The sequence below is a fragment of the Synchiropus splendidus genome, chromosome 2 (assembly GCF_027744825.2).
Source record: "Synchiropus splendidus isolate RoL2022-P1 chromosome 2, RoL_Sspl_1.0, whole genome shotgun sequence".
NCBI classification, from domain to species: Eukaryota; Metazoa; Chordata; class Actinopteri; order Syngnathiformes; family Callionymidae; genus Synchiropus; species Synchiropus splendidus.
In genome coordinates, this window is record NC_071335.1 from 37,047,295 (window position 1) to 37,074,613 (window position 27,319).

At 41.5% G+C, this 27,319-nt stretch overlaps 3 protein-coding genes across 16 annotated transcripts; 1 reads left to right on the plus strand and 2 right to left on the minus strand.

Moving 5' to 3' along the window:
- Positions 1-406: 406 nt before the first annotated feature.
- On the minus strand, positions 407-10,722 carry LOC128754980 (microtubule-associated protein 9-like). 9 transcript variants are annotated; one of them, XM_053858034.1, is made up of 17 exons: positions 10,659-10,722; positions 8,306-8,354; positions 8,164-8,237; positions 7,400-7,606; positions 6,561-6,682; positions 4,823-6,466; positions 4,661-4,751; positions 3,466-4,091; positions 3,317-3,401; positions 3,198-3,256; positions 3,070-3,119; positions 2,765-2,900; positions 2,597-2,683; positions 2,354-2,515; positions 2,096-2,241; positions 1,639-1,774; positions 407-1,558 (listed from the first exon to the last, which is right to left on the minus strand). In XM_053858034.1, the coding sequence occupies exons 6-17, from the start codon at positions 4,892-4,894 to the stop codon at positions 1,442-1,444; spliced, it is 1,767 nt and encodes a 588-aa protein (XP_053714009.1). In that variant the 5' UTR covers positions 4,895-6,466; positions 6,561-6,682; positions 7,400-7,606; positions 8,164-8,237; positions 8,306-8,354; positions 10,659-10,722; the 3' UTR covers positions 407-1,441. The 9 variants fall into 9 exon arrangements, with proteins under 9 accessions (XP_053714009.1, XP_053714010.1, XP_053714011.1 ...); XM_053858035.1 differs by having other exon boundaries at positions 8,306-8,368; positions 10,659-10,720; XM_053858036.1 differs by having other exon boundaries at positions 8,306-8,368; positions 10,677-10,718.
- Positions 10,723-16,102: 5,380 nt separating this feature from the next.
- Positions 16,103-23,426, minus strand: LOC128753443 (small integral membrane protein 14-like). Of its 4 annotated transcripts, none has more exons than XM_053855152.1 (5): positions 23,309-23,426; positions 20,293-20,403; positions 19,100-19,148; positions 18,857-19,011; positions 16,103-17,310 (listed from the first exon to the last, which is right to left on the minus strand). In XM_053855152.1, the coding sequence occupies exons 2-5, from the start codon at positions 20,365-20,367 to the stop codon at positions 17,272-17,274; spliced, it is 318 nt and encodes a 105-aa protein (XP_053711127.1). In that variant the 5' UTR covers positions 20,368-20,403; positions 23,309-23,426; the 3' UTR covers positions 16,103-17,271. The 4 variants fall into 4 exon arrangements, with proteins under 4 accessions (XP_053711127.1, XP_053711129.1, XP_053711126.1 ...); XM_053855154.1 differs by having other exon boundaries at positions 20,293-20,388; positions 23,309-23,408; XM_053855151.1 differs by lacking the exon at positions 23,309-23,426 and adding an exon at positions 21,800-21,922.
- On the plus strand, positions 22,912-27,286 carry LOC128753441 (ubiquitin-conjugating enzyme E2 K-like). 3 transcript variants are annotated; one of them, XM_053855148.1, is made up of 8 exons: positions 22,912-23,221; positions 24,000-24,093; positions 24,167-24,225; positions 25,058-25,140; positions 25,204-25,303; positions 25,366-25,494; positions 26,153-26,240; positions 26,400-27,286. In XM_053855148.1, exons 1-7 carry the CDS (start codon positions 23,075-23,077, stop codon positions 26,225-26,227), a joined length of 687 nt encoding a protein of 228 aa, XP_053711123.1. In that variant the 5' UTR covers positions 22,912-23,074; the 3' UTR covers positions 26,228-26,240; positions 26,400-27,286. The 3 variants fall into 3 exon arrangements, with proteins under 3 accessions (XP_053711123.1, XP_053711122.1, XP_053711124.1); XM_053855147.1 differs by having other exon boundaries at positions 26,153-27,286; XM_053855149.1 differs by having other exon boundaries at positions 23,070-23,304; positions 26,153-27,286.
- The last annotated feature ends 33 nt before the right edge of the window (positions 27,287-27,319 follow it).

Genomic DNA, 27,319 nt, shown 5'->3' on the forward strand with positions numbered 1-27,319 from the left:
GCGAGGGGCCATCATGTAAATGTGGTAATTGTAGGTTGTTAGTATGGACAGCTGTGTGAAGCCATTTTCAAACATCTGCAAGTCAGTTGGACTTTAAAAAAAACCCCAAACTGAGCTGTCCTCATCCAAATCTGAAGACTGAGGGAGAGCAGTGAAGCCAGCCATCATGGATACTCTGGAAACAGTGAAATTGATGACTGAAGGACCATATCTCAAATGGCTTCAGGGCACTGAGGCGTGACAGAGTAGTAAAACAAAAGTATTTGTCCCTGTTGGAACTTGTAATTAAGAGTCACAGCAGCAATTAAGATACAGCCACTATTTACAACCTCACCGCGAGGCGACATTCCTCGCCATTACTTCAAGTGGAAGTGAAAAGAATAAGGACATGAAGCAGCTCCCACGGATGACTTTATTAGTTATGCATTTGTATATCTATTTGCAGATTTACTACAAATATATAGGAATATACAAAACAGTACAAAAATAAATCAATGTCACACGAAAGACTTAACAAATGTAGTTTGCTGGCACAGGTCACATGTGTTGACCCACAATAGTGAATTCCATTTCCAAGATATTCCTCAGAGTGCAGCTGAACTCCGTCATTTGAGTTCTGCGGTCAATTTTCCCTTTAGTTAACTCACAGCAACTCACCTTCTTTCAGTCAGAACACAACACCGATGAGGCCGATGAGTGTAGAGACCAAAGCTTAGCTTTTCATCTCACAGAGCTTTGTTTTTAAACAATAAGCTTAGCTGATCAGAATTGAACTACTCATAGAATCACTGAGTTTCCAGCATCAAAGTACTTATACTTCTACTAAGCTCAGGTTGCCCTTTACTGTGTTTTGTTTAGCTGTTTTTGTTTTGTTGCTGGCTCTCCTGGTCTGCAATTGAATGCGTGGAACCAGAAGGATTTGTAGATGAACTACAGTGCCACATCCCAATTACGCAACAAACACAAGCAACCTCAATTCAATTGCAACCACCTTCGTATGCTTGTTTTGAGACTGTAATTGAATGCATCTCAGGGTGCACATACAACCGGCATACAACCTCCCAAAAAACACATTGCTGACTAACGCCCGTCCCTAAGTAAACAACACATTCGATCAAACCGGGACTTTGGATTTTTCTACAGCACAAAAGGCATCAGATCATATCCCTGAGAGATCAATAGTCTCAGACTTACAGTTGACAAACTACATCCCCACACACAGGCACATAAAACAGAAGCACAAACAGAAGTGTGTGGGGGACACACTCATTTCTTAGCCCTTTGTTGGAAATCCAGATGAAAGTTGCACTCTTCCTCTTGTACTTCCTAGAACCAGTATTCAGCAATAGGTACCCCCTCACCTGCACACATCTTGTCAACCCTCAATCCTAAAATCATAAATAACAATTGAAACTGGATTTTATACGAGACACACTAGTTGCTATCTTGTTGATGTGGTCTTGTTTGGAGGGCTCCAGGGTGGAGGAGGACTGTCCTGCAATATCTCTCTGATATGTCGCTCATGTTTTCTTCTTCTTTGCTCCAAGTCTTTCCTGGCCTATTTTCAAAAAGAAATTATTACATCACAGACAATCATTGGTGACAAGACAAAAAAAAAAAAAACCAGACCATCCTTACCAGCCACTGCTCGTACATCTCTATAGCGTTTTTATCGCGCTCCTCTTTCATGTAGCGATCCTCCTCTGCTTGGTTCCTGCCTTGCTTGCGTTCTGTCGCCACCCGTTGGTGGATGACATGTTTCTTCTTTTCATACCTGCAGCAGGTGAGGATGAAGGATGAGGGCTAACTTTACAGAATAAAAAGGTGGTGTTTCTTTGCAAACTAGAGTTTAAACACACTGGAGAGCAAGGGGCACTTGGATTTGAGTATGAGAGGTTTTCAGACTTGTATGCAAGCGCTGTTCCCACACCCCGACAAGTACGACCAGGCTCTCACCTGTGCGGACAACACGTTCTGCCCATGTGCATTAGGGGGTCTTAGAAGTTACAGGAAAGGTTTTTTTTATTTCTCTTATGCATCATACTTGGGTCCTACATCCGAGCATACAGGCAAAACTTCAATCATTGTGGCTCACCAGCTAGAAAAAGCAGATTTGCTGTTCCTCATCCTTTCCTCCTCTTCTTCCTGTTTCTTCAGCTGGCATTTTCTCTCTGCTTCTTTTTGCTTTCTGTGCTTTTCTCTGAGGATATTATCTCGTTCCGCCTTCCATCGTTCAAACATCTGTTATCACGAAACGACAGACACATCAGATTGCAGTCTATTGAATAAGATTATAGTCAGTTTCATCATGTGACCTATTTACTCAGAGAACTAACTTTTAAAATGAATATACCTGTTTCGCAGAACTCTTTTTCTTTTCATTTTCTTCCAATTTTTTTTGTTCTTCTTGGATCAAAGATTGCTTCTCTCTGAACCTGGCTTTGAGACTCTCTGCTTTCTTTTGCTTCCAGGCCTCATAAGAGGCAGTGGCTTCCGCTCTTTTCGATTCCTCTTCCTGTTGAAGTGCAACAATACACATTTCATCCTGCGCCAGATTTGAAACACTGAAATGCATAATTTGGAGCTGAACAATCACCTTCTTCTTTTCCTGCCTCAGAATCCTCTCCTTCCTCATTAACTCCAAACTTTCCTTGGACTTCTCCTCTTTCTTCCGGAGCCACTCCTGCCCAAGATGAAAGATGATTCAACTTTCTATAGTAGGGTTAGGATTACAAAAAAACACGAGGGATTTTCTCACACTCACCTGATAAATAGTTGCCCTCAGGGAATCCGCTTCTTGTGGAGGACAATCCTCTGGTACCTTTAAGTCCAAAACTTTGAGAGAACCCAAATACTTGGATTCAATGCTGCTGAACTTATGAGAGGATTGTGGCCGCACACTGTCAATTTAAAATAAACCCAAGGGAATTAACATAGGGTTTTACTGACATGTGTTATCAAAGACACAAACATTCATTCAAGTAGCCCTTCAAAAATGTTTTTTTTTGCTGAAGTAGAATCTGACCAGACAAAATGGATATCAATAGACAGAACCCCAAGTCAACTGACCTTCTACGACATTTTCCAAGATCAAATGTGACATTTCCAGAGGATTGATTCTGAGGAAAAGACCCATCAAACATAAGTAAAACTTGAATGAAACTTGATGATGACTGATATATATCAGGATAACAAACCATGGTCACTTCAAATGAATTGTTCCTTTGCACCTTGCTCCCTTCAAGAGTTGATCCTTCTGAAAAAGAAAAAAAATGTTTAAATTTCAGTAAAAAATATCTTACAAATCTTTCATTACCTTGGCATAAATCAGGATCAACTCTTGGACAGTTCATTTGTTGAGACGCTGTGCTTGTATCTGACGCGGATTCCTCATCTGTCCACTGAAGCAGAGCACAATTAGTGGACACTTTCAGCGCTGTCAGCGTGTCAAATAAGTTATCTCACGTGAGGGCTGCAGCTTCTGGCAGTGATCCTGTCAGGAGACGAGATTTGAGGCACGGTGCTCGATGCATCAGGGGATTCAGTGGACGTCTGCGGTCTGCTAGAGTCCTGAGACTCCAGTATATCGAATGTTTTCTCTGCAGCATGCTGGTTATCGACCAGAGTTCTCTGTCGTGGTTTGGGCCTTGGCGGCGCCAAGCTCAGACCCTCTGAAGAAATTTGTTCATTATCACAAGTGGGTGGCCTTTCTTCATGATTTGTTTCTACTGCCTCATCCACTTCACTCTCAGATTTCAATGACCTCCGATATTCTGGGCTGTTAGACTCCAACCGATCACTTCCAATTTGTTTTCCATCTCCACTGGCATTTTCTGAGTGTGGTTTGAAATCACAGTTGAGGCTGTTATGTCCAGCGACGGGCAAGCCCGCAGAATCACACGGCTCCAGTAGTTCTGTGTCTGGGGTAGGTGACTTGTTTCTTGCAGTTTTGAGGAAGGACACTCGTTTTGGTTTCTCGTGCTTCTCTTCATCATCTGATAAATCAAAGTCATTGATTTGGGGTCTGTTTCTTGATGCTTTAAATGCATCTGACCGATGCTTCCTTGACTGGAGCAGCTCATTTAAAAACTCTGTGAAAAGGTGCACAAGAAAGCATGAATACACGCAAGACTGAATTAAAATGAAACACAGACCTCACATTCTGGAATATAATTTTCATTTATCATAGCACCTCGGGTGCACAGTCCTGTGTCCAGGACCATCTTGGCTAAAAATAATGACATGATCACAAGCATTTTGCTGCTTAGTGAGCTTCCAATGAAACATGAAAAGGAAACGTGAGTTTAGATGTAAATTTTATGTACTTTTACAGGAAAGTGAACAGTGGGAGAGCTTTTACCTATAATAAACAAACTGCCAATGCATGACAACATAGCAACTACTGCTCTGTCTATCTATCTATGCTCACTGCATTTTCCTTTACTTTTGGACACAGACCTTCTTTTTGAGAAAATTTGAGAATAAGCTTGGATTGGAAAATTTTATCCCATCATAGTATAATATACCAAACTTTTGTATTCACCAGATAATATCTCTAAACAGTGGAAAACAAGGAACAGCCAACACATACGTAAACAGAGACGCCATATGTTGAGACATGCCCAATGCCGTTTAAAAGTGTTGTGAACACGGAACTTACCGTCCTCCTCCTCCTCATTCTCGAAGTCATCCGGATATGAATTATTGTCAGCTCTCTTTATTCTGGCGGACACAGCAGCCTGGAGTTCATCCTACACCAACACAGTTGGTTGACCATCTCGATTACAGTACAAATGTCAGTGAGTTGCAGAGTGTATCATACCTGGAATGTTGTCCGTTTCGCTGTTTTCGGACTCTCCGTGTAAGCGAGAGTTTCGAAGTCCTGACTTTTCATGTTAACGAACAGCTTTTACATCTTATGATTCCAGTTAGCATGCTATTTGAAACTAGCCAAGTGCTCGGGCATTAAACATTTCATCGACATATAGCTTGTTTAGTTAATGCTTGCATTTCAGAGAAGCGGGTGATTGATAGAAAACTATTAGATGCCTCTCCTTTGACCAACTTCAAAGAAGGGTTTTTTTTTCATCATAAGTATAGCGACAGATTTACGCTCTTGTTGACCGTTACCCATGGAGACGCTGACTTCCGTTTTGCAAAATGCGCATGCGCCAAGGCAAATTGCTGTTTATTTTGTTAATGTTACTTCACTGCTCACTTCGATGTTCCATCCTTAATTCCCTCTGATTAACTGCGTATTATTTAATCAACCTGTTGAATGATAATGGTGTGGCCGATCACCCATTTCCATTAGCGTACAATAGAGGAAGTGTACACGGGCCTCTTGACACCACAATATGACTGAAATATTACTGATTTCACTGAATAAGTCTTGTTCTGGACCGTAAAATCTCAATAAAATCTTCAATAAAATTTCCCATCATCCACCCTCACCCACACAATCCTCATATAAATGCAGAGTAACGCAGCGAGATGATAAATCACAAGAACACACGAGAATGAGACACATAAAAGTCTCCATCATTAGACTTCACTGTCATAACTGGGTTGACCTTTAGAATACTGAGTAGAATACTCCCTTTCAAAACTACATTACCTTTTCCAGGATAACATAAAGACGTTATTAAAGGGGGAAAAAAGGGATGTAAATAAATAATCATAAATATACACAATATACATAATATATTATGGCAAGAGATAGAATGGGTAGTTGTTGGTGTGTGTGTGTGTGTGTGTGTGACTAAGTATTGTGCTCCAACTTGTTAACTTGCTGTGCAGAGCTACTAGATACCAGAATTGTGTAAGAAGGTAGATTTTAAACCATAGACATGGTAAAATAGAACTTTATTTGAAAAAATGTATTTTGTAGTCGCTATGTTGACCTACGGAGACACACTGGCCACGGGAGTGTGGTGCACCGCTCCTCTCTTCAACCTTCCCATTGCTCTGCTCCCTCCAGGCTCTTTTTGGAGGTCTACCAGAGATGAGGGATGGTCTGCCCTCCAGCAGAGTCTTTCGGCAAGCAATAGCTGTGGGCTGCACACCTGTTTCCGTGCTCATTTGCAGAACCTTTCTTGGCAGCATTTTGTTGTGACGCGCAGCTGCACTCCTGGTCTCACCAAATGCGCACAGTGCTGGAATGAGGCTGCTGTCAGAGTGGATTCGTTCGTAGTTTGACACAAAGGATTCAATTGGGGCTTGGAAAGTCTTGTCTTTTTTCAGCTTGTCCATGAGGCCCTCAAACATGGATCTGAGTCGACCTTCAAGCTGCTCACTTTGGAGCTGAGGAGGCGTCATCTCAGAACGAGTCTGTAAGACTTCCCCCTGTTTCTCTCTGGCCACATCCTGCAGCGGTAAGTCCTTGGCACTGGCAAGCTGGTGGTTGTGGTGATGTTTTATGGTGACGTGCAGCAAAAAACCCTGTTGAATATGAGCATCACTGGATCTATGCAGAATGGAAAGGAAACATGAGCATGGAAGCCGGATTATACACAATGTTGATCTATTAATAAACTCTTCTGGTGCACATAATAGCCAACCTGGACTTCCTGTTCTGACTGTGCCTGCTTTTCTTTAACACCAGGTAGAGCCCAGCAGGACACTGTGTGTTCCTCTCACCGGATCCCATCTGCTTGGTGCTGTGTTGGCATTTCATGTCAACCTTTGAACCCAGAGAAGCTTCATTACAAGTCTTGAATGACACCACATTTCCTGCTCAACTAACTAATTCTTTGTTCCTATGTTGATACCAAAGCCCTTTCAAATGACTCACTACATTATTGTCAAGTACAGTACAGGCACAGTTCGGACACATCTGATTCCGTTTTTTGTCATCATTTTTACTACTGTCTGCATTGCAGAAGACATCAAATACATGAAGCGGGATACATGGAATGACGTAGCAAAGAAAACACATTTTGTAATATATATTTATATTTCAGACGACTCAAAAGTAGCCACCATATGCTTTGTTGACAGCACTGCAAACCCTCGACTCGAGCTCCATGATGGAGTCACCTGCTGGAAAACCACCATCAGTCCCACGATCGTGCAAAGCAGTAATCAAAGCAAAGGGTGGCTATTTTGAAGAATCTAAAATATACAATATGTTTTCAGTAATTGCACAATTTTCTGTTTATGTCTTCATTCACAGCTCTGATGCCTTCACTACAATGTAAGTAGTCATGGAAATAAAGGAAACACATTGAATGAGGGGTGTGTCTAAACTTTCGGCCTGTACAGTACCAGCAGAGCAGAACTATTTTTTGCAACTGCAAGGAGGCTTCTAGATTTCAAGACTACATCATTACAGCTCTATTCTTATATCTTAGAAATTAAACAACACAAAACATAACAATTAACAATTAAATAATCTTACTCTGTAGCCATTGCGTCGTGTTGTATCCTCAGTAACAGGATAGGTTTTTTCAACTCTTAGTGTCACTCCTGAGGACCTTTGGAAGTCCTCCAACCATGTCTCCGCTTCTTCTCTGGTGCTCAGTTGGAGCTTTATGAAGGCGGTGAAACCTCTCTCCAGTGGTGCGTAATGACATAGGGCATGGCTGTGGCCTTCAGGCAGAAGTTGCTGTTGCAAAAAAGTATATAGTATATCGATCGTTTTTTCAAAAGGCAAACTGAGATGATTTCTGCAGTAGAATGCATAGAGCTAGTCAGTGCAACAAACTAACTAACCACAGCCATTCAATATCCGTGAGGGAACGACATGGTTCTCCCCAGCAATTCAGCAACATAGGGCCTCCCTACACTGGGAAAATTGCCAGCATAGGGAGAGTTTTCAGGTTTTATTGTCAAAATGTAGTGAAATATGCCGCCAATGTTAAAGTGCACGTTTTTAGGTAGGACCTTAAAGAGGACTGTGAAGGATGTGCACCAAGTACAGTACATCGCGTGAGTGTCAATAAAGTGTTCTACTGACTTATATATTCTACTGTACACCCTTTGCAAACATTCTGTTGCATCTTTTCATGCAAATATTGTACTGTTTGGGCACAATTAGGGCATGTCGGATGTACTTACTTTAGCTACCGAAAACATAAATGCAAAGGGTGAACTCACTTTTATGATGTACGGTACTTCTGCCTCCTCTAATAGCGGAGCTGTGCTCCCTGATCTTATCCTAACCTCAAGGTGATCCGGTATGGCGTTCTCCAACTCCTTTCCACAAATGTGACACCAGCAACACTTAGCATTCATGGCTGCGAGCACAACACAAACACTTAACACAAATTAGATGAACATACAGTTATTGGTAATTATTATTTACCTTGGAATGACTACGGCTTTGGCTTTCTATTTTTCAGGGTAGATAGTTTCTACAGAAGAGAAGCTGGAAATAATCAACATTTCTGCGTTAACAGTCAACGGGCTTCGCTGTTGGTTAATCCACTCTGAGGCTCCACCTTGTGCCTGAGAATTGATTCGCTTCACTCTCCATCCAGGTAGGCTCCACCTCTCCCAACAAAACCCCCTGGTCCCCACTGCTGGTCTCCCTTTAGAAACTCAGAGAAAGAACAGGGCCTGCTGGGCGGACTGGCTAATCACATATTCACAAAACTGAAGTTACATTCAGGTCATGTCAATGTCATACGTGCTACGCCTTCTAACAGGCTTCAATATCCATTGAAACCACAGCGAAGACCATCAAGATGTGTTCCTTTCCAGAATGGCCCTCAACCAAAGAACCAACCGGATTCAGAACCCTTCGATAGAAGAACCAGCCCGATCCATCTCAGGGTGGACCCGAGACTGTCTGTAGGAACGCCATATCTCTGATATAAGCTCAAGCAAAAGTAGAAGCTGAAGACCAAGATGCAGCTTCACAAATGTCCGCCGTGGACACACCTCTAAACAAGGCTGTGACAAAGAGATCGCCCTGGGTGAATGGGCCGTCAACCTGTCAGGGGGCTCATCTGCTGAGGCCTCATACGTTCTGGAGATAACTCCACTGATCCAATGAGCCAAACATTGTGTGGTCACCACCCTCCCAGTGGACTGACCACTGTAACACACAAACCATCTCACTTGAAGGGGGGAGGTTCGCGGCTCCGGCGCATCAGGCCCAACATGCCAGACAACTGTCCCAAAGTCTTCCTCGAACCTTTGAATCTTTCCCCATGTTTGGTGTTACCCTCACCGTACAGTGAATCTTCTGTTATGGGTACTCCAGAGGACCTGTCTCTCACTGTTCCCTAGTCCTGTAAGGCCCAACCACATGTTCCACGCCACCACTTGTAAAAGTGTACATCCATTTCCTCTGTCTCTCATGAAGGCCGGCACTATGAAGCAGCAAAGCAGCCATAGCGACCTGGGCCATGTGGATCTCATCAGCGGACAACGATTCCTTGTCACAAAGGTTCCTGTCCATCGAGCCCACTAACAAGGAGAGATTATTAGCTTGTACGAGAGCAGATAAGGGACGTAAACCAGGAATGTTCGTCCGGGAGCGCCTGCTTCCCCATAGACCACGGGGAGGTGGTTGGTGACAAGCACAATGCCTGAGAGGCGCCGAATAAAGTTGACTCCCGCCACTTTGGCGTTCGGCTTGTACACATCCGCTAGTCTTGATAGAAGCTGGGGCCTCCATATCCCCAGTAGAATGGTCCCAGAGGTCCTGCATCTTGGGGCAGACCGTGACTGGGCGTATCCTTGTCTTTGCTCTGAGCTCATCGACAGACCACAAAGTGTTTTCTCTTTCTCTTGAGGGTCCGCGTCCTCCTTGTTGTCTGACATTGGCCACTGTCCACTGAAACAGAAGGGCTGTGCCTTCTTTCATGAAGACCGACTCATCATATTGTTCCCACAGTTTCATGGGTTAAGACGATGCCCTCCCCTTCACCCTCGACGGACCGGTTTGGGTTCACTGGTCTGCCCGACCAGTTCTCTGACCCACGGAAGGACGGCCTCTCTGACGCGCTGCTCTCCTGACGGGAGGTTGACGTAAGCCGCGCATGAATCAAGAGCAGAACAGAATTGAAAAGTGCAGCACTTGTCATGGGTGTCTCCAGGCACCATAATCGCCTCACATGAAGAGCAAAAACAAGCCATATTCAAAAGCACCAGAGGGTGATGAAATAATCCAATGACGCAAATCAATTCTCCGGCACGAGGCGTAGGCTTAACCCATGTCGAAGACCAGAAGAGGGCGTGGCATGTATGACAGAACAAGAAGTTACTGTCACAAGCAGATTATTGTATAAATTCACTCTCACAGTGTTTCTGTTCGACATTTAAATCATTTTATTCTACCCCATCTCAAACTCAGTTATTTTGCTGAGGAGTCTACAACTTTGCTTCATTGAACTCTGCTTGTGTTTTACCTCAGCCGGTACGAAATGAACCTGAAAAAGCACTGATCTTTTAAATCATTTCACATGTTTTACACCAGCATCTTAGCCGACGGGACACATATCCTATTATGTCGACCAACTAGCTAGGTAGCTAACGATGGCTAGTTATCTAGCTATCGTTACTTCAACGTTAATGTAACGTCATAAAGTAACGTCATTGAAGACGCAATGACAGGCGGTAAAAGAACGCTATCATAAAAACAGCAGCAGTAATCAAGAAACATTGAGTCATTTTGCTGATGAATGCAAAGCTTTGCTTCAAACATTTACCTCTGTTCAGTTATTTACATTTGCTGTTCAGCTCGTCCCGTTTCACTGCATGATGTGGTCCGCCGGAAAGTCAAGTGCTGGAACCGGAAATTGCGCATTTTTACCAACTGACGTTTACTGGTAAAACGCATGCGTACATGGTTGTTCACGTACAAGTTTTTTTTTACTTATTAAAATATTTTTTTTTACTCACAGTAGTCTAGATTTAGGAATTGTATGTTTTTTTCTGATATTCTAGTTTTTTTTAAAGCCAAAAACATAAACGGACTCAAGCACCGCACCACGATAGACATACATACATAAGTACATAAGTGCTCACTCCTGCCCCTGTTAAACCTATGAGAAGCAAATGTTAGGAGAAGTGTTTCCCATACAATAATGATACTGTATAGAAGGAGCTTGAAATGTTTTTTGATTCAATAATGCTGGATAAAAAAAAGAATATCAGATTAAGACATACAATTTCTAAATCTAGACTATTTTAAGTAAAATAAATAAAAAAAACTTCATCACCTTATATACATACCACATATAAATTATTGAATCAATAAACACCTCCTCCAATACATTTGACCTTCGTAATGTATTGCTATCATTATTGTATGGGAAACATTTCTTCTTACATTTGTTTCACATAGATTTAAAATGAGCAGAAGTGAGCACTTGTGACCCTGAACAAGGTTCATGTTTGCTGTGGTTCAGTGCTCGAGTCTGTTTATGTTGAGTGTTACTATCATTCAGTTCCATCTGATCTTTGAAATTTCTGGTCCGGTGCATCCATGGAGTACTGCCAGTGAACCATTGAATATTTTCCTGACAACCATCCCACTGAACTGTATGTCTCTCTGCTCCCTCAGGTCATCATATTTTCAAAGCAACTTGCTGCTACTAAGACCCGACAGTGAAAACATGATGTGCCATACGGGTCTAACTATAGTTAATGGACTCTGTACCGAACTGCTGAATAATCTTGACTAAAATGTGTCAGTCGTTTACTGAGCTTATTACATGAACAACTCAGTTTAACTTAATGTAAGTTTACACAAGAACCACAACTCTCATGAGGAACAAAAAAAGATATATATTTACAAAACTTCACCCACACCCACCACACATTTTGTTTTCAAATGACTGAACAGAATTCAACAGATGGAACAGACAGACAATGTGTCACTTATATATACATACTACATACTTATACTACATACATACTTATATAGTATATATATATATATATACTCATATGCGCCATGTCGCTAAAGACAAACATGCCATAATTCGCCTCCAGCAGACATCTCAATGCCTCTTCCTGCTGGATTTTTGGTCTTACTCAATTACAGAAAGTGGCTTGCTGCAGGTCTTTCTGCGAGGCAGCCGAAGAAGAGGCTCAAGTCCACTCTGACTCAAGTCTTTTGCCTCCTGTGTCCAGATGGCAAAGTGCTGACTTTCAAAAAGGCAAGAAAAATACAAATAAAGGAGAATACTGATACGGACAAGGATTGGGGCCAGTGAAGAAAAAAAAAAATTGGCAGAGATTAAATAATCCTCTTCCGTGTTACTGTGATTGCAATTTGGTTTTCCGGTGGAAATGAAACCATACTCTTCAATGAAGAACCTCTCCATATGCTGCACATCACCACTTGCAAATAGACAGCATGTCACTCTAAAACACATCAAAATCAGATTAACTAAAATGACTAAATATTGCTTTCTGATCTTACCTCGTGAAAGTGGAATGGACAGCGGGTACTAAAAAGAGAATGTAGATATTAGAAAATGATCAGCAGTTACCATGCGCTTCATAACTCCTCATTGGTTTGTGGATGTTCGTTGAGGAAAGCTCTGAAAAAACAAAAAATAAAACAGAGTCACACTTCTACTTTCGCCATTAACATGCCAATATTTTTGGAGCTTCTTGCCCTTAGCCAACGAACAAGGCTAAAATCCAAACTGTGAGCCATAGAACAAGGCTGAAACACAAACTGTTTGCAATTGCAGTCATATATGCAAACAATTCGCAAACAAACAATTCAATTAGTCATACAAACTTCAAGTTGTGGAACAAGGATTAAATACAAACCTTGAGCCATAGAACAAAGCTTATTTCAAACCAAAAAGAGGATTCCTAAACCAGTGACACCTGTAATAGAAACACTGAAGCACAACACAGTTATACTGAGGCATAACTACAATATTGCATATTAGGAAATGAATTTCTACTCAACATACAAGAAGTAGTGATCTGGTTGGTCCTGTTGTCGGCTCCATGCAGGAAAGAGAACAGTGTCCTTTGATCTCATGTCGCCCTGATACAAAAACATACAGTAGTTGAATACATTTTTCACACCAGCATAAGGCATGTGATAAAGCCATCCCCTTATAAGACGTACAGAATGCTATTTTAAATCAGAAAAATAATAAATCACCTGTGACAGATCTGAATTTTATAAAACATTAAAAGATGAAATGGCACCAATTTAATTTGAAATGGAATATTTTGAAATTTGTATTTCAAAGAAAAAGGATGTCTTCTGTCAACTCAAGGTATGACCACTCTGATTCCAAAATTGAGCAGATATTTATTGATAATTTGTTTACTCAATAATGACTATTAAAAAATTCACTTTAATATTTGCTAAAAGAACTAAGTCTGTTCTAGATTCAATCATTGATGAGACTCAACCTGGCCTTACGTCTAAGACACGTATTACAAGATGACATTATTACAGATGACAACACTCTATTCTTGAAAGACAAACAACAGATTCCTGTTGCTATTCAAGCAATTGACTTTTTCTGCCGAGCCTCAGGTCTGGTTCTCAATGTAAACAAATGCCATCTTCTGGCTATTAAAGATGATTCCATCTCAACTATTAGTAATATTCCAGTGTGAGAGGAAGTAAATTATTGAGGCATTCACATTGTCAAAGATCAAACAAAGAGACTTTAAACCTAGAATTAAAAAAACAGGCACTCATTTGAATAGCTGGCTTGTAAGAGACCTCTCACTCAGGGGAAGGCTTCTGCTGACCAAAGCGGAGGGCATTTCTAGGCTGGTCTACGCTGCATTGGCCCTAAATATTGAAAATAGATTATTGAAATAGATTATAAAAATATTAAAAAGTCATTTTCAATTTTGTCCGGAAAAACCAAATACACTATTTGAAAAAAATCGCTATGGAACATCATACCTCTCCATTTATCTTCTAGTCTCAGAGGTCTGGAATACTTTATGCTCTGCAATTACCATATTGATAAAATCCCTGTATTTGCTTTTCGTCGCCAGTTTTATCCTGGTCTCTCATCTTTAAGCATACGTTTTCTCCACAAAGGTGTTATGTTTGGAATAACAAGGATATCTTATTTAAACAAAACAAACAGTCTTCCTGTAAAACTGGTTTGATAGTAACATCTATCTTGTTGATCAGCTTTTCAATGATAAAGGGTTACTTGTGTCATAGGAAGAATTCTTAGAAAAATTCAACATTCCTGTTTCACCTAGAGAATATGCCAAAGTATTTGGTGGTGTATCTCTCACACATGTATGTTATATAAACATCCAACGAGAATTAAAGATGAGCTAATATCCTTGTTATCACCAGTAAACACACTTGCATGTAGGATTTGTTTTTAAAAAGTTAAATTCAGCGACTTTTGCACTGCACCACGCTAAATATGGATTACATAGTATTTTAGAAAGTTTTCAATACTGTATGATAATTCATAATTTGATTTTAGTTAGTAATATAAAGATTTTCTCCCGTTTCAATTTGTATTTACGAATTCAAAACCTTTTTTTCAGATTCGTTTTTTTTTTATGATTATGAATCTTTTTTTATTTTTACGAGTTCAAAACTGATGGGACAATTGGTGCGCGCTTGCTCTGTGGGTGGAGTTGAATCAAGACTGACAGCACTCAGAACCGCGGTTTGAGGTGTGATGTTTACTGACAACACGGATATTGTAATGCTGTAAAAACACATGAATATGTGGATAGGTCACGTGCATGTCGGAGAAAAAGTGGAGATACAACACCACCATGTGCATCACATAAAAATTAAACATTTATTTAAAACAGGAAATTAAATCACCTTTTCCCATCACCTGAATCCTGCCAAAACAGAGAAAAACTGGGTCCGTGAGACAACAGAACATAAAAAGCCAGGAGTCAGCTGAGGTTCTTGAAAACTTTCACCTCTGGTTTGTTGACCTTCTTCATTTCTTGGCTTGTTAACCAGGAAGCTACTTTGCTTTTACCAGTTCCTCTGGTGCTTGGAGTCAGTCCATCTTGGGTGCTTGGAGTCAGCTTTCCTCATCATCATGAATATAAACACCTGCGATTGGCACGCACACACACACTGAATAGCCTGCTGACTCGCTACGACACCAGAGGCAGAGAGAAGGTCAAGGCCTTGCTAAAGGGTCTGGCACTTCTCTCAGGAAAGCCCTTGACCTTCAATTCATCAACGGTCCCACAGCAGACGTGTCAAACTCAACCACACAAGGGGCCAACTTTTTAAACACTCACTGAAGGGCCTTTCACTGGGAATACTTGGAAAGTAAAACGTACTATTTAACTTCTCCTTGAAGCACAAAGCTACATCTCCTTTCACGTAGTGTCAGATGGCAACATGCATTGTCAGTGATCTAGTTTTGGCGAACTTCATTTTAAGACAACTGAAAAGTTTGACACAGCATCCGCGCTTCTCAGTCACCGCCCCCTCATACTTGTGTGTCGCACACAGAGCTTTAATGTCTTCTGGAGGTCCTTCATACGTCTTGAACACTTGCGGTCACCATTTCACTTCTGATCCATTTCAAAGATAATTAGTCATTTTCTACAAATTTCTATTCTATAAAAATATGAAACTACCAGAGTAAGATGCTAAAACTGAACAGGTTTATAAGTGTGTAATAATAATAATAATAATAATAATAATAATAATAAAATCATGACAGCAAAGTCATGAAATTATAGTTTCCGTCTCCAATGTGTTTACACATTTCCTAGATGATATTGATGAAATAGTGCAAAAGTTTTCACTCACGACTGAGAATTTGTGGATGGTCCCCCAACTTGGCCCTGCTAGCGAGGGAGATCATCCGAGATCAGCGACCGCTTTAGGGGACACAGACCAAACAACACCGTCCATGGTGGAGCCAATATCCAACATCCAACTAATTTGACCGCAGAGCAGATGAGCTCACTCCTGCTCCTTTTAAATCAATATGAAACAAATATTGGGAGAAATGGTTCCCACACTGTACGTATTGTATCAGAACTGCACAGGTTAAATGGAGGATCTTGAAATTATTGATTCAATAATACTTGATTAAAAAAATATAATAGCAAATAGAAATGAGCAATCTTCAGATTACAATGAAAAATATTACTTTAATAATAAAAAAATCAATTCACAAAGTTGCAAGATAGAACCATGTGCGCATGCGCTCACCAGTAAACCAGTTAGTCGGTAACTTCCTGTTCCATTAGGCAGACGGATCAGCTCAGGCAGTGGCACATAGCACTGTTAGTGAAAGTTGAGGAAAGTTTGATTCTTTTTCAAACTTCTGCTGCATCAAGGCCATGTTAAATAACAATAATGACACGACCATGTCGACATCCAGTGAGATTTTTATGAAAGACGAAAAGGAAAAAGGAATCCTATGGTAAATATGTATTTTGAAGGAAACATGGAACATTGCTGTTTCAAAACAAATCAAAAGATTGACACATTGTGATTTCAAACCGTAATGATATAGTAACTCTCAACATTATCCCACCCTTGTGCTCACCCTATTTTTCCATTTCCTTCTTCAAAGATTTATTATAACAGTCAGGTAAGAAATCATTTACTATTGCCACAGTACATCAGTATTTCTGATAATTCACAGCATCCTATCTGTCGTAGTTATCTGACATAACTGGTTAGTACATAGTAACAGTTAAAGTGCTAAGAAAGGTCCCTTGGATTTAAACCTTTAAACAAAGAGCTAATGGAATTGTACAGGCCAAGCATCTAGTTAACTTGTAAGTGACAGTTCTGTGGTAAAAAAAAATAGAGTAAACAACATTTACTTGAAGGCACCCATCTGAAATGACTGACTGGATTGCTTCTGAAGGACCAGTAACCCAGAGCAGGTCATTCATTACAGGTCATGTCACAACTTGGTGTCAGGGAAAAATTAAGACTGGAAATACACTTTTATTGTTGCTGCTGTATATCATTCTCTACCTAGACAAACAACCATAACGCAGCTTTTGGCACTAACCCATTCACAGTAACCGTTCATCAACACCAGATGAAGAAGCCATCTTAGCTTTGTCTAAATGTTTTGGATCAGAACCGTAAATCCATGTTCACGCTGCACTAGATCCAACCTCCGCACTGAAAAAAAGAGGGAAAAATAGAATTTGCATCATCATAAGCCACCATCCTGCAGTTCAGCAATTGAATTTGATTCACAAAGAGAAGTTCACTCCCAACAGACAGACGTTCTCGAGTACGAAAACATGAATGCCGAATGTTATTTCTGAGGGCCGACTGCCTCAGGGCCCAGTCAGCATCCACTGTGGTTCCGCTCAGTCAGGGGATTCCAGCAGATACCGGTGTTAATCAACAGGTGGCGCTGGCGGCTCTCTCTGATCACTCTGCAAAGCAAAGTTGAGGACAGAGATTAACAGCATCGTCATGAGATCCTTCAAAAAATACATCGTATTGTTTGGAAGGCCATTGCTAATCTCGCGAGAGTTGACTCACTTCAACAAGATACGCTACCGAAGACGACCACAAGATGTCGGTAATCGCGAAACAAAGAGCCGTGAGAGAGGCGAGGCTTTAAAAATGTGTATTTGACTTCAATATTTCTTCTTTGTTTTGGCATTTCCGTGTTTAATTTTATCCTAAGGTAAGCTTCTTATTCTTAAAAAAATCAGTTTTCGAACTTATTTGTATTCCTGGTTTATTTTTTAACTCTACCAGGGGAAGGATTCCATCTACAACTTGGGCGGGAACATACAATTTTCAAACTAAGAACCATTACACTGCATCTCTGACTCCGCTTCTATAACCCCATTCTGCAGTCTGGATCATTCATTGTATTGTATTCATTGTATCAGTATCATTCAATCAATCATCTGACAGAATCTCCGACAGAAGCCAACAAATTCTTCTATTTTCAGACCATTTTCAGTTTCTCCACAAAATTTGGTGAAAAAGCACAAAGCAAAGGTTGATTGTAGCTTAGTTTTTCCTAAATCCAAACTTAATCACGATTAGTCTGTTGCACAACGTAAGAAAAATATTACTTAATACTAATAAATATTACATTAGATATGTCAACATCCACTGACATATGTCAACGTAACATTTATTTATTCTCCGACAACTAAAATTTACATTTAAAATGACATTTAATACATTACTTCGTGGACACACCACTAACCCAGCTTCTCCACAGCATGAATTATTTGACCTTGTTTGTAAATTTGAACCACCATGGCCAGAGCACAAACCCAAAACATTTCACCCCAGCAGTGCCACAGACTTTCCATCAAACTAGAGGCCATTTTAAAATATGATGACACATGCGTAAACTGAGAAACACAGTGAAGAGGATGACGGAAACCGACTGTAGTATTGAGTCCATTATTTAGTCATCGTCAACTACTTCTATTTTGTTTTTATGAAGACAACCAAAATCATTTGAAATTGAAAACAGGTCGTACCACATATATTACAATCCTAATGTTTATTATGCCACATTAACACAGGAAAATACCAGATACTGACAATACAGTAGAGTTTCTAAACATTTTACCACTGACTTTCTCAGCAACTTACTACAGAACAGGCAGGGGCTCAGCTCCACTCTTTCCAACATGAAACAAGTGCCTGATATCTTTGCACCCGATTTGTCTTGAGACATGATTGACACCCTGAAGTGTAACTTAAGTATGCTTCCGAGCTAGTGAGTCAAGCAGAGCAGCCAATCACTGCAGCAGAGGATGAAGAAAACCTTACACCTTAAAGACGCCTCAGGGCTCTTGCTTGGTGTGTTCATGTTCAGTATGTCATGTTTTACATGTTTATAGCTGTGAATCAGAAGAATCTACTTAAGATGAGACAGCACAAACATAATGAAAGAAAAAAAAAGAGACAGGAGTGGCACTCAGAAATAAAAGTAGATTTACTGACATTGTCTGGTCCGGTGGGCTTGGCAGCGATACGAGGCCGTCGGAGACTTGCGGGACGCAGCAAGAACAGAAGCAGAGCCAGCACCATCCATCCTATCACTATCATAGGGAAGCTGAAGTCACCTCCTGCTCCCCCGGACCCACTTGGACCTGGCACTAAACAAAAAGATTTTGCTTGTTTCACTCAAGGAGGAAGCAGTTCTCACAAGAGGTGACCTGAAAATGAGTTAGTGATCATACTCACGTTCCAGAAGGCACTCTGTGTCTGTGCAGTAAGACTGAGCTTGCCGGAGCTGAAAATGTAAGGCGGAAACTTTCAGGCTGAATATTGATCCTGGTGGGGGGTTTTTTTGTATCAGACATGGAAGAACCGAATCAAATCACTTTCAACTCTGCGTAAAAATGTACGCCCCAGAAAACACATTGGTGCGTGAGCTCATCATCCAACAGTAATCTCAGACTCCACACAACTTAAACCACTCTGACAAATGTTATACAGGTTACTGGACTTCTCAGAGTGCAGCAGTAAGATTGTATAGCATAGATCCCAACAAGGCACCTCTGTTCTTCGACCATGACAGAATGACATTTTGCTTCCCTGGGCTTGTGTTGGTCAGTCCCTCATCTGGGACAATAAAGTGTCGCTGTAAAATATTTGCTGGCTGGTCTAAAGGGATGTGACTATAAAACATAGCTAGAAAAGGATGTCAGACTTCTGCCAAGCTGCTCGTTTCACATGACAATAAAAACACAGCAAACCATAAAACAACTGACATGATCCAAGATCTGTGTTGGCTCACGGCAAATGCACAGAACCCAGCTGGGATTCAGTTCAAAAACAATAACACATCTTGTCTCCACAGTACCATGAGAGTAGTTCACATTTTACAACTGCAACTCTTGAAGACAGGAAATGTGATATTGTGGAGGACTTTCATGTTTGTCTTTAATGTTAGTATGCTGCCAACAGTCAACATTTCTACACTATAGGATAAACAAAGGCAATCTATTTAGAAAAACTTATTTTACGTCTTAGTACGCTCAGAGAAATACTTGCTGCTCGAATAAATAGCATGTCCACATGTTTAAGTCATATAAATGGCCAGAAATGATCTAAATTAAATAGATGAAGATGTAGGTTAAAAATATCAGCCTGTACAATACACCCGCTGAACGATAACAATTTCTAGGTTGAAGCCTTTTACTGCGAGTGGTTTTACAGGTTTCACTTGAACACAAACAGACTGATGTAACACGAGCTATTCCTCAGTCTAGTTGAAAATCCCTCACTAACAGTGCATTCTCAGTGTCAACACTGAACAGGATTCAGGATGTGGCGACCAGGCCGAAGAAACATCTGGGTGCCTCTTACTGGGACTTGCATGGTTTCTCTTTTTCTTGCTCTCACCAAAGTTATCTTTGATGTGTCGTACTCACCAGGTTGATAAGACGCCTCATTGCATGCTCATGGGAGCAGATGCACTCACATGGGTCAAAGCCTCCCTCTGCCATGTCTCACCAGTGAGTGTTCACCTGAAAATGAAACGCCTGTAAGCAGATAAAGCAATGAATCGAAGGGCAGTAGCGCTCACTTTAACAACAGTGTTTTCAAAAGCGAAGGGAGGAGTTCTGCTCTGCTAACTCCCAGGAGACGAGTCACACCTTGGACTGTGAGCAACACCAAATATTAGCAGGACTGGATCTAAATCAGAATGAATAATGATGGCACATGTGATTATATAAGAGAACATGATACCTCTATGTCATTTTAAATGGCACTAGAAAATGGTGTGGTTGGCTCAAAACTAAGGTCATTTATTTTAAGTGCACCAGAAATACACTCACCAAGAATGCATGTGTGACCAACGAAAATAAAAAGCTTCGCACAACACCAGCAGTCTCACATGAGTAGATGGAAAGTGGACTCAAGTGAGAAAGTATGATGGTCAGGGAGAATCTCTTAGGTTCCGAGATATTGTTTAGAGACACATTTCCAGTTTACTGCCAGTCACCATCAATTTAGTTTGGCTAACAACTAAGACCGTTGTTGGCCCCCATGTGTGATTGAGCCTCACACTGTGCTATAGATGTTAAAATAACTTACTTATATTGTATAGCAATTCTCTTGAAGGAAAATCTCCTTCCACAATAAACATTTTATGAAAGGACTATTCAAAGCTCTAGCCATGATCAAGTGACACAGACATCCAAATGAAACATTGGAGCATTTAGTGGATTATCTTAGACTGCCTTTACCCACAATGGGAAATTTGGGTTGTTATGGCAGCATACAGACATTAACGATATATAAGAACATTACAGACATAGACAAAGCAACAACACAACCAACACTGTGGAAACTGAAGAATTAACGCCATAATAAAATAATAAACATGCTTAAAATAAATGTTTAAAATTGAGTCCAGAGTTCGCCACTGCGCAACGAGCCCTGGTTTAGAACCGATGTGGTGAAATACGCTTCGTCATAGAGGACCATCATGGAGAGTAACTGGATTCCACTCCAAGCTTTTATTTGTTGATTTACATTAAAAACGAGCGGATGCCAATACAAGTGTCTACTGGCAACAAATGTCTATTCCCTATGTGACACTCGATTCAGTTTTATTATGAGGTTCGATGTCGCCATTTTAATAGTTTGGACAAAGTTCTGGGGTCATTCGGCAAATCAAGCATTTCGTTGGTATCTCGACAGCTCGGGATCATTTTAAATGTTACTGACTCCGCTGATTGCCAGTCAGTGTACACCGTTGGTAGCACCACTCTGGAGCCGACAACATATATCAGGCTCTTTGTCACATTCACGAACCGCGACACTTCACTTCCATATTAACGTCGGACAAGCTTCTTTGCCAAGTTAGCAAAAACTGGAATTGACGGCCAACACGGGAAGGATGTTATGTGCAGTGAACCACACAAGACTTACTTTAATCCAAGTGCAATCGGAGGTAAACAGTACAGTTGTGATTTGGCATGAAAACTCGCAGCAGCAACTCCACTCCAACATCTGTGTTTACAACACGTGAACAAACGACGCTCAACACACACATCCGGGTTCTTTGAAGGGGACAGCGAGGGCGGGGAGTTAATAAAATAGCTCTCTTTTATTGGTGGGAGGGATTAATGGACGGGCAAGTATTCCAATCAAAATCTAGGAACCGTGTAAACAAACAACCTGGCCCCAAAGAAGCTCTTGTTGAGCTACCATTTTATTTCACTTTATTTGATGAACAGTATACGAGGAATATAAGTTGCCGAACTGTTAAAATTCTCATTGAATTCCGTGACTTCTTGGATATTTTCATGTGTGATTAGTATTAAATATTATTATGAATACCAGAGTGCTCTGCGAATATCCATATTTTAATACTAAATACAAATATGGAAACTAGCTGGAATTCTTTAGAATAAAATCAAGCATTAAACAAAGCCATAACACAAGGAAATACATTTAAAACGTTATTTTTCTATCATTTCTTCTGTCTTGTGCGGCAGCCACTGGTAGAGAGAAGAAAGAAGCCTCCTCAAAATCATCTGGAGGAATAAGTGACCAACTGAGAGACAATGTCTCCTCTGCCTGTCCTGGGTTTCCAGCCAGTCACACATGTCCAGAGTATGCTCCTCTCACTGTGAAAGAGCAGCGCACTACTATGAGTGTCTCCTGGATGACTGAACACTTAAAAGTATTTAAAGCCATTCACGCACAGCGTTTGCTATAGACATTGAGTGGTCGTGACTGGGTGCTTTTCTGGCGTGGAATGAAGTGAGACAAATTGGAGAGACACTTGTGTGAAGGATGGGAAGTTCTGGCCCTCTGTTGGTCATGCTTTTTGTCCTCTTTGACAGCCTTCGCACAGGTTACTGGGGACCTTCACCTGCTCACTCATTTAGGTGTTTCCCCATGAAATCCCGTGTGAGATATGTGTTTCCTGCAATATACAACGCGTTTTTAGAGTTGAGACTCAGCTGCCTTTAATATCTAACAAAGCCACCGGCACTCAACGATGGCAAAGATCACTTGATTCTCCTTGTAATTGAGGGAGTTTGCTTAAAAGGAGAAGCCCGCAGATGAGTTCTAGAAAACACGCATCATGTGATGAGAAATGTCACCAGACTGCCTCGACAAAACCTGAATCAGAATCATCCTGACTGAAAGTTCTCGCTGCAGCTTTGTTCCTGGACCCAGCGACCGCTGCATTGCATGCGGGGGAATGCTCTGACTGCTCTGTCTGGGTCGATCAAGACTGAGCTGAAAGCGAAAGGAAAGAGGGTTCTCGAGAAGGCTGCCTGCCGTCAGACGCCAGACGAACCGCAGCGGGAGGAAGGGGCCCCTGGTCAGACAGCACAGGTAGCTCGGCTGACTCAACCATGGCTAACATCGCGGTCCAAAGGATCAAGAGGGAGTTCAAAGAAGTTATTAAAAGTGAAGAGGTACCTTGATACTACGGACTTTTACCACACACGATTGTACTTCTTGTTTTTTTGACCATACTGAACTGTTCGAGCGGAGACCTCCACCTTCAGTGTCGTCCCAGCGCCGTGTTGCCGTCATGGCCTAGACAGCACAACTTCAGCTAGCATTAGCTCCCGTCAAAACACCCCGCTGTGCTCGCTCAACAACGCTTATTTTAACCCCGGTTAGGTGGTGGGTGGAAATGCGTTCCATGTCGGAAGAGAATGCCAAACACGGTCTTGTAAACCACTCGAGCTACATGGGTGTTTTTCTCTGTCAACACTGGCGTAGCGACCGAGAGAGCTAATTTTGACACCTCAGCAACAGCTAGCGTTGCTAATCCGAAATTACTTTCACAATCGTTACTTTCATTAGTTTTAGTTTCGCTCTTAAGTCATAGCTGGGAAGTAAGTTCTGTCATGGTCTCGCTCAGGGATCTGAATGTTATCATTCTCACAATGTTTTGTGTCAGAAATCTAGTTGGACTACATTGTTTACTCAACTACCGTGAATAATTTGTACTTGCTCTTCCAGTTATTTGGTTATTATTAGTGGTTTTGTTCGCTAGTGAGGGGATAGTGAGAGATGTGGAAGTGAAGAGTGCTGTACTGTACTCATTATTACCACGGCCACCTTTAATTTCACGTGTACCTGTGCTGTGTTTACGCTGCAGATAAGTAAAAACCAGATAAAGGTCGATTTGGTGGATGAGAACTTCACAGAGCTCCGGGGAGAGATAGCGGGTCCTCCTGACACTCCATATGAAGGTATTGTCTCATTACTTATTGGAGTTTCTAAGTTTGGTTTCATGACAAGCCTTGTCGCTGTTTTTCTCTCAAGGTGGCAGATTTCAACTTGAAATAAAAATTCCTGAAACCTATCCTTTTAATCCTCCCAAGGTAAGTGAGATGTTCCCCATTCTTCAAGTCGGTTTTCATGCTTGCTACACTTGTGGTGATAGACTTGGTCACAGAGATGAGCCGAGAATGTCTGTCTACAGACAGTGTTTTCATATCTAGTGTGCAAGTCTGTTTCAGTGGGGTCAGAGTGAGTAGTGAGGAAGGCAGAACTGAGGTCTCTGAGATGTCCCAACAAGAGGCGAGCTGCTTGATGGAGCAGATTTTCCTTGCCTCGATGAAATAGCGCTTGCGATTCAAGCGTCGGAAGATTCGATCATAATAGTTTCATGAAATCTTTTTTAAGCGTCTACAAATACTCCACATTTGCTGTGCTGTGTAATGCTTTTGACAAGTAAAAATCTGAAGTGTATTTCTAACTTCTCATCAGATAGTCTCCGTGACCGCTGTTTCTTTGAACACTTTCAGGGTTCTATAGAGCAGAGGCAGCAGAATCGAGAGACTAGACAGTGTGATGGCAATGAGACTAAGATGTAGTGTATTGCACCATGTGCTTGAGTTAAGAATTTTACTTCTTCATGATATCCAGTATCTGAGAGCGAAGTTAGTGACCCCAATACTGATGCACGACCTCTATCATAACCTCAGATTTGTAATTCATGGACTACTGCTCTAGCGTACTCCCACCAATGATAGATGACCCATAATGCACTGCAACGCTGTACTTGGTAGGAGCGGTTGATTTAAGTCAATATTGTATTCCTGATTAAACATCTCTGTGTTTATTAAAAGGAGTAAATGTTGATCTTGTTTGACCTGGAGATACTGTGAGGCCAACATTTTGTTTGCTTCCAAATGAAATTGTGGTTTTCAGGTACGATTCATCACCAAGATCTGGCACCCAAACATCAGCTCTGTGACTGGAGCCATATGCCTGGATATTTTAAAAGATCAGTGGTGAGCATCTGTGTACTCTTTGGTCTGTCATGGACGGAGCAAAACTGGACTTTGTGCCACCAGGGCCGCCGCCATGACCCTGCGCACGGTGCTGTTGTCGCTCCAGGCCTTACTTGCCGCAGCCGAACCAGACGACCCGCAAGACGCCGTTGTAGCGAACCAGGTTGGATCTGTGATGAGAAAAGTATTGCGGCGCAGATGTCCTCACATTCTCTGTGTCCTCAGTATAAACAGAACCCGGAAATGTTCAAACAGACGGCACGGTTTTGGTCTCACATCTACGCAGGAGCTGCCGTCTACAGTCCAGATTACACCTGCAAAATAGAAAAACTCTGTGCCATGGGATTTGATAAGGTGAGACACCGTCACTGAATTTCTCTTACAGGAGGGCGCCACACGAAGAGTGTAAAGTAGCACAGCAAGGCTGTGCCGAGTGAAAGGAAGACGGGTTAGAAGCAGGTGATGTTAACATATCTGGCGATATAGACTGTCAGTTTCATGGGACTGGCATGAAGAAGCAGGTCCATGCTGCAGTGATGGAGGATTCATGCAGGCTGGTAACTGGCTGCTGCCCACATATGCTCCTGTTGATCTGCACTATGTTGGTGGATGAACTTTTTTAAAAGGCAAGCTGCTGACTCTCCCGTGAGCCAAAATGTCTCGTCTCAGTGAGTGGTTTCATTGCGACTTCAAATAAGACTAGTAGAAGATGAGTATTCAGGTGTTGAAGCAGTCGCCTTGGATGAGCACTAGTGACCGCTGCCGGTTTGAGGTGCAATCTGTCAGTCAGATCAACTATTTATGGGATTACATTTAAGATGAGGTTGAGTTGACTTATGAATCTTTGGCATGTTCAGCCGCTACTCTCAGCCACCTAAAGGGTCGTCCAAGAACCAAGCTAATAGTGATCACAGCTTAGACTGATGATTCCAGATGCGTTACTAACTTTGGTAGGTTGTTTGCTTGTTGGAGATGTTGTGGAATGTGGCTCTGAACTGACCGTCTCTTGCAGAATGCAGTTATAGTGGCCTTGTCTTCAAAATCCTGGGATGTAGAAACGGCTACGGAGCAGCTACTTAGCAACTGAGTCTCTGCCAAATGTGAGGATTCCAAACATTCTGCTTCATCATCACCCCCCACCTTGTCCCATTCATCACGGAATCCCAAGCCCACAAACTCATGAGCTGCTGAGTGAGCATGACTCCTACTCCATCACGTCCCTCAGTCTGAGACGCTTCTCCTGTTCTCTGCCCTCCAAGACTGCAGCGACGGGAATCTTCAGAGTGAGACGAGGAAGTCAAATCCATGGCAGCTCTCGCTCCTTCAGCGATGGCTCACAACAATTGTCTCTTCAGACTCTCAACACTTGACTGGATTGTTTTCTGCATGATCGGTGTAAAATATCGACGCTTCAATCATCTGCAGAGGTTTGCTGGATCGCCACGTCTGTAAATATGGCCAACTGTACATTTTGGAAGGACAATGAGATGCTTTCTTATCGAAATGACGTGAGAAGGTTTGGATCATGAAATACGTCTTGCTGAGTAACACACGGTTGCATTTACTTTATACTTTGTAAGAAAACCTTTGTTTTTGAAGCCTTCTTGCACAGACATTTTAATCTTTTACTGAATGTTTGTTGCTTTATTTAATTTGGGCCCCACAGCTTGATGACTTCAACCCCTTTCCAGTTTGCCGGTTGATATATTTTTCTAGATCATTGGTGTCCAGATGTTGGATTTCAGTGACGCTGCAATATCTTATCATCCAAACTTGCTTTACTGCTCGGCCAAATCAAACTCTGATTTTGGAGTGGAGGCTGAAACCCTGCATGACATGTTTTCATTCAACATATCAAAGATGTACTGTAATCTAGGCGACACTTGATGACATCACACCGTTTCCTTGTAAATAGGGATTTGATGAAGAGCCATGTTCTCACTTAAGAGTGCACCGTTGGCAGGATCTATATTTTGTAAGAAAAGGAAAGTGTAGAAACCGTTTTGCACGATGATGAAGCAGAAATGAACGGTCTCTTGCATTTCTGTCGGATTGAGATTTATATTCTTGTTTCAGTGGAAACAAGCATCACCTGTATAAAAAGCATGGTTATTTATTGTGACACCGTCATGTTTGATTAAAAATCTTAAATCAAATTTGATCCAAGTCCTTTTTCCAC

Excerpts from the sequence above, each read along its gene's own strand:
- LOC128754980 (XM_053858034.1), bottom strand. The coding sequence starts at position 4,894 with ATGAAAAGTCAGGACTTCGAAACTCTCGCTTACACGGAGAGTCCGAAA. Across the intron at positions 2,684-2,764 it reads TGAGGGCAACTATTTATCAG|GAGTGGCTCCGGAAGAAAGA; the intron begins GTGAGTGTGAGA and ends CATCTTGGGCAG. Across the intron at positions 1,559-1,638 it reads AGATGTACGAGCAGTGGCTG|GCCAGGAAAGACTTGGAGCA; the intron begins GTAAGGATGGTC and ends TTTTGAAAATAG.
- LOC128753443 (XM_053855152.1), bottom strand. The coding sequence starts at position 20,367 with ATGGCAGAGGGAGGCTTTGACCCATGTGAGTGCATCTGCTCCCATGAG. Across the intron at positions 19,012-19,099 it reads CACAGAGTGCCTTCTGGAAC|TGCCAGGTCCAAGTGGGTCC; the intron begins GTGAGTATGATC and ends CTTTTTGTTTAG. Across the intron at positions 17,311-18,856 it reads AGCCCACCGGACCAGACAAT|AGTGATCAGAGAGAGCCGCC; the intron begins GTCAGTAAATCT and ends TTTGCTTTGCAG.
- LOC128753441 (XM_053855147.1), top strand. The coding sequence starts at position 23,075 with ATGCGGGGGAATGCTCTGACTGCTCTGTCTGGGTCGATCAAGACTGAG. Across the intron at positions 24,226-25,057 it reads ATCCTTTTAATCCTCCCAAG|GTACGATTCATCACCAAGAT; the intron begins GTAAGTGAGATG and ends TGTGGTTTTCAG. Across the intron at positions 25,495-26,152 it reads GTGCCATGGGATTTGATAAG|AATGCAGTTATAGTGGCCTT; the intron begins GTGAGACACCGT and ends CGTCTCTTGCAG.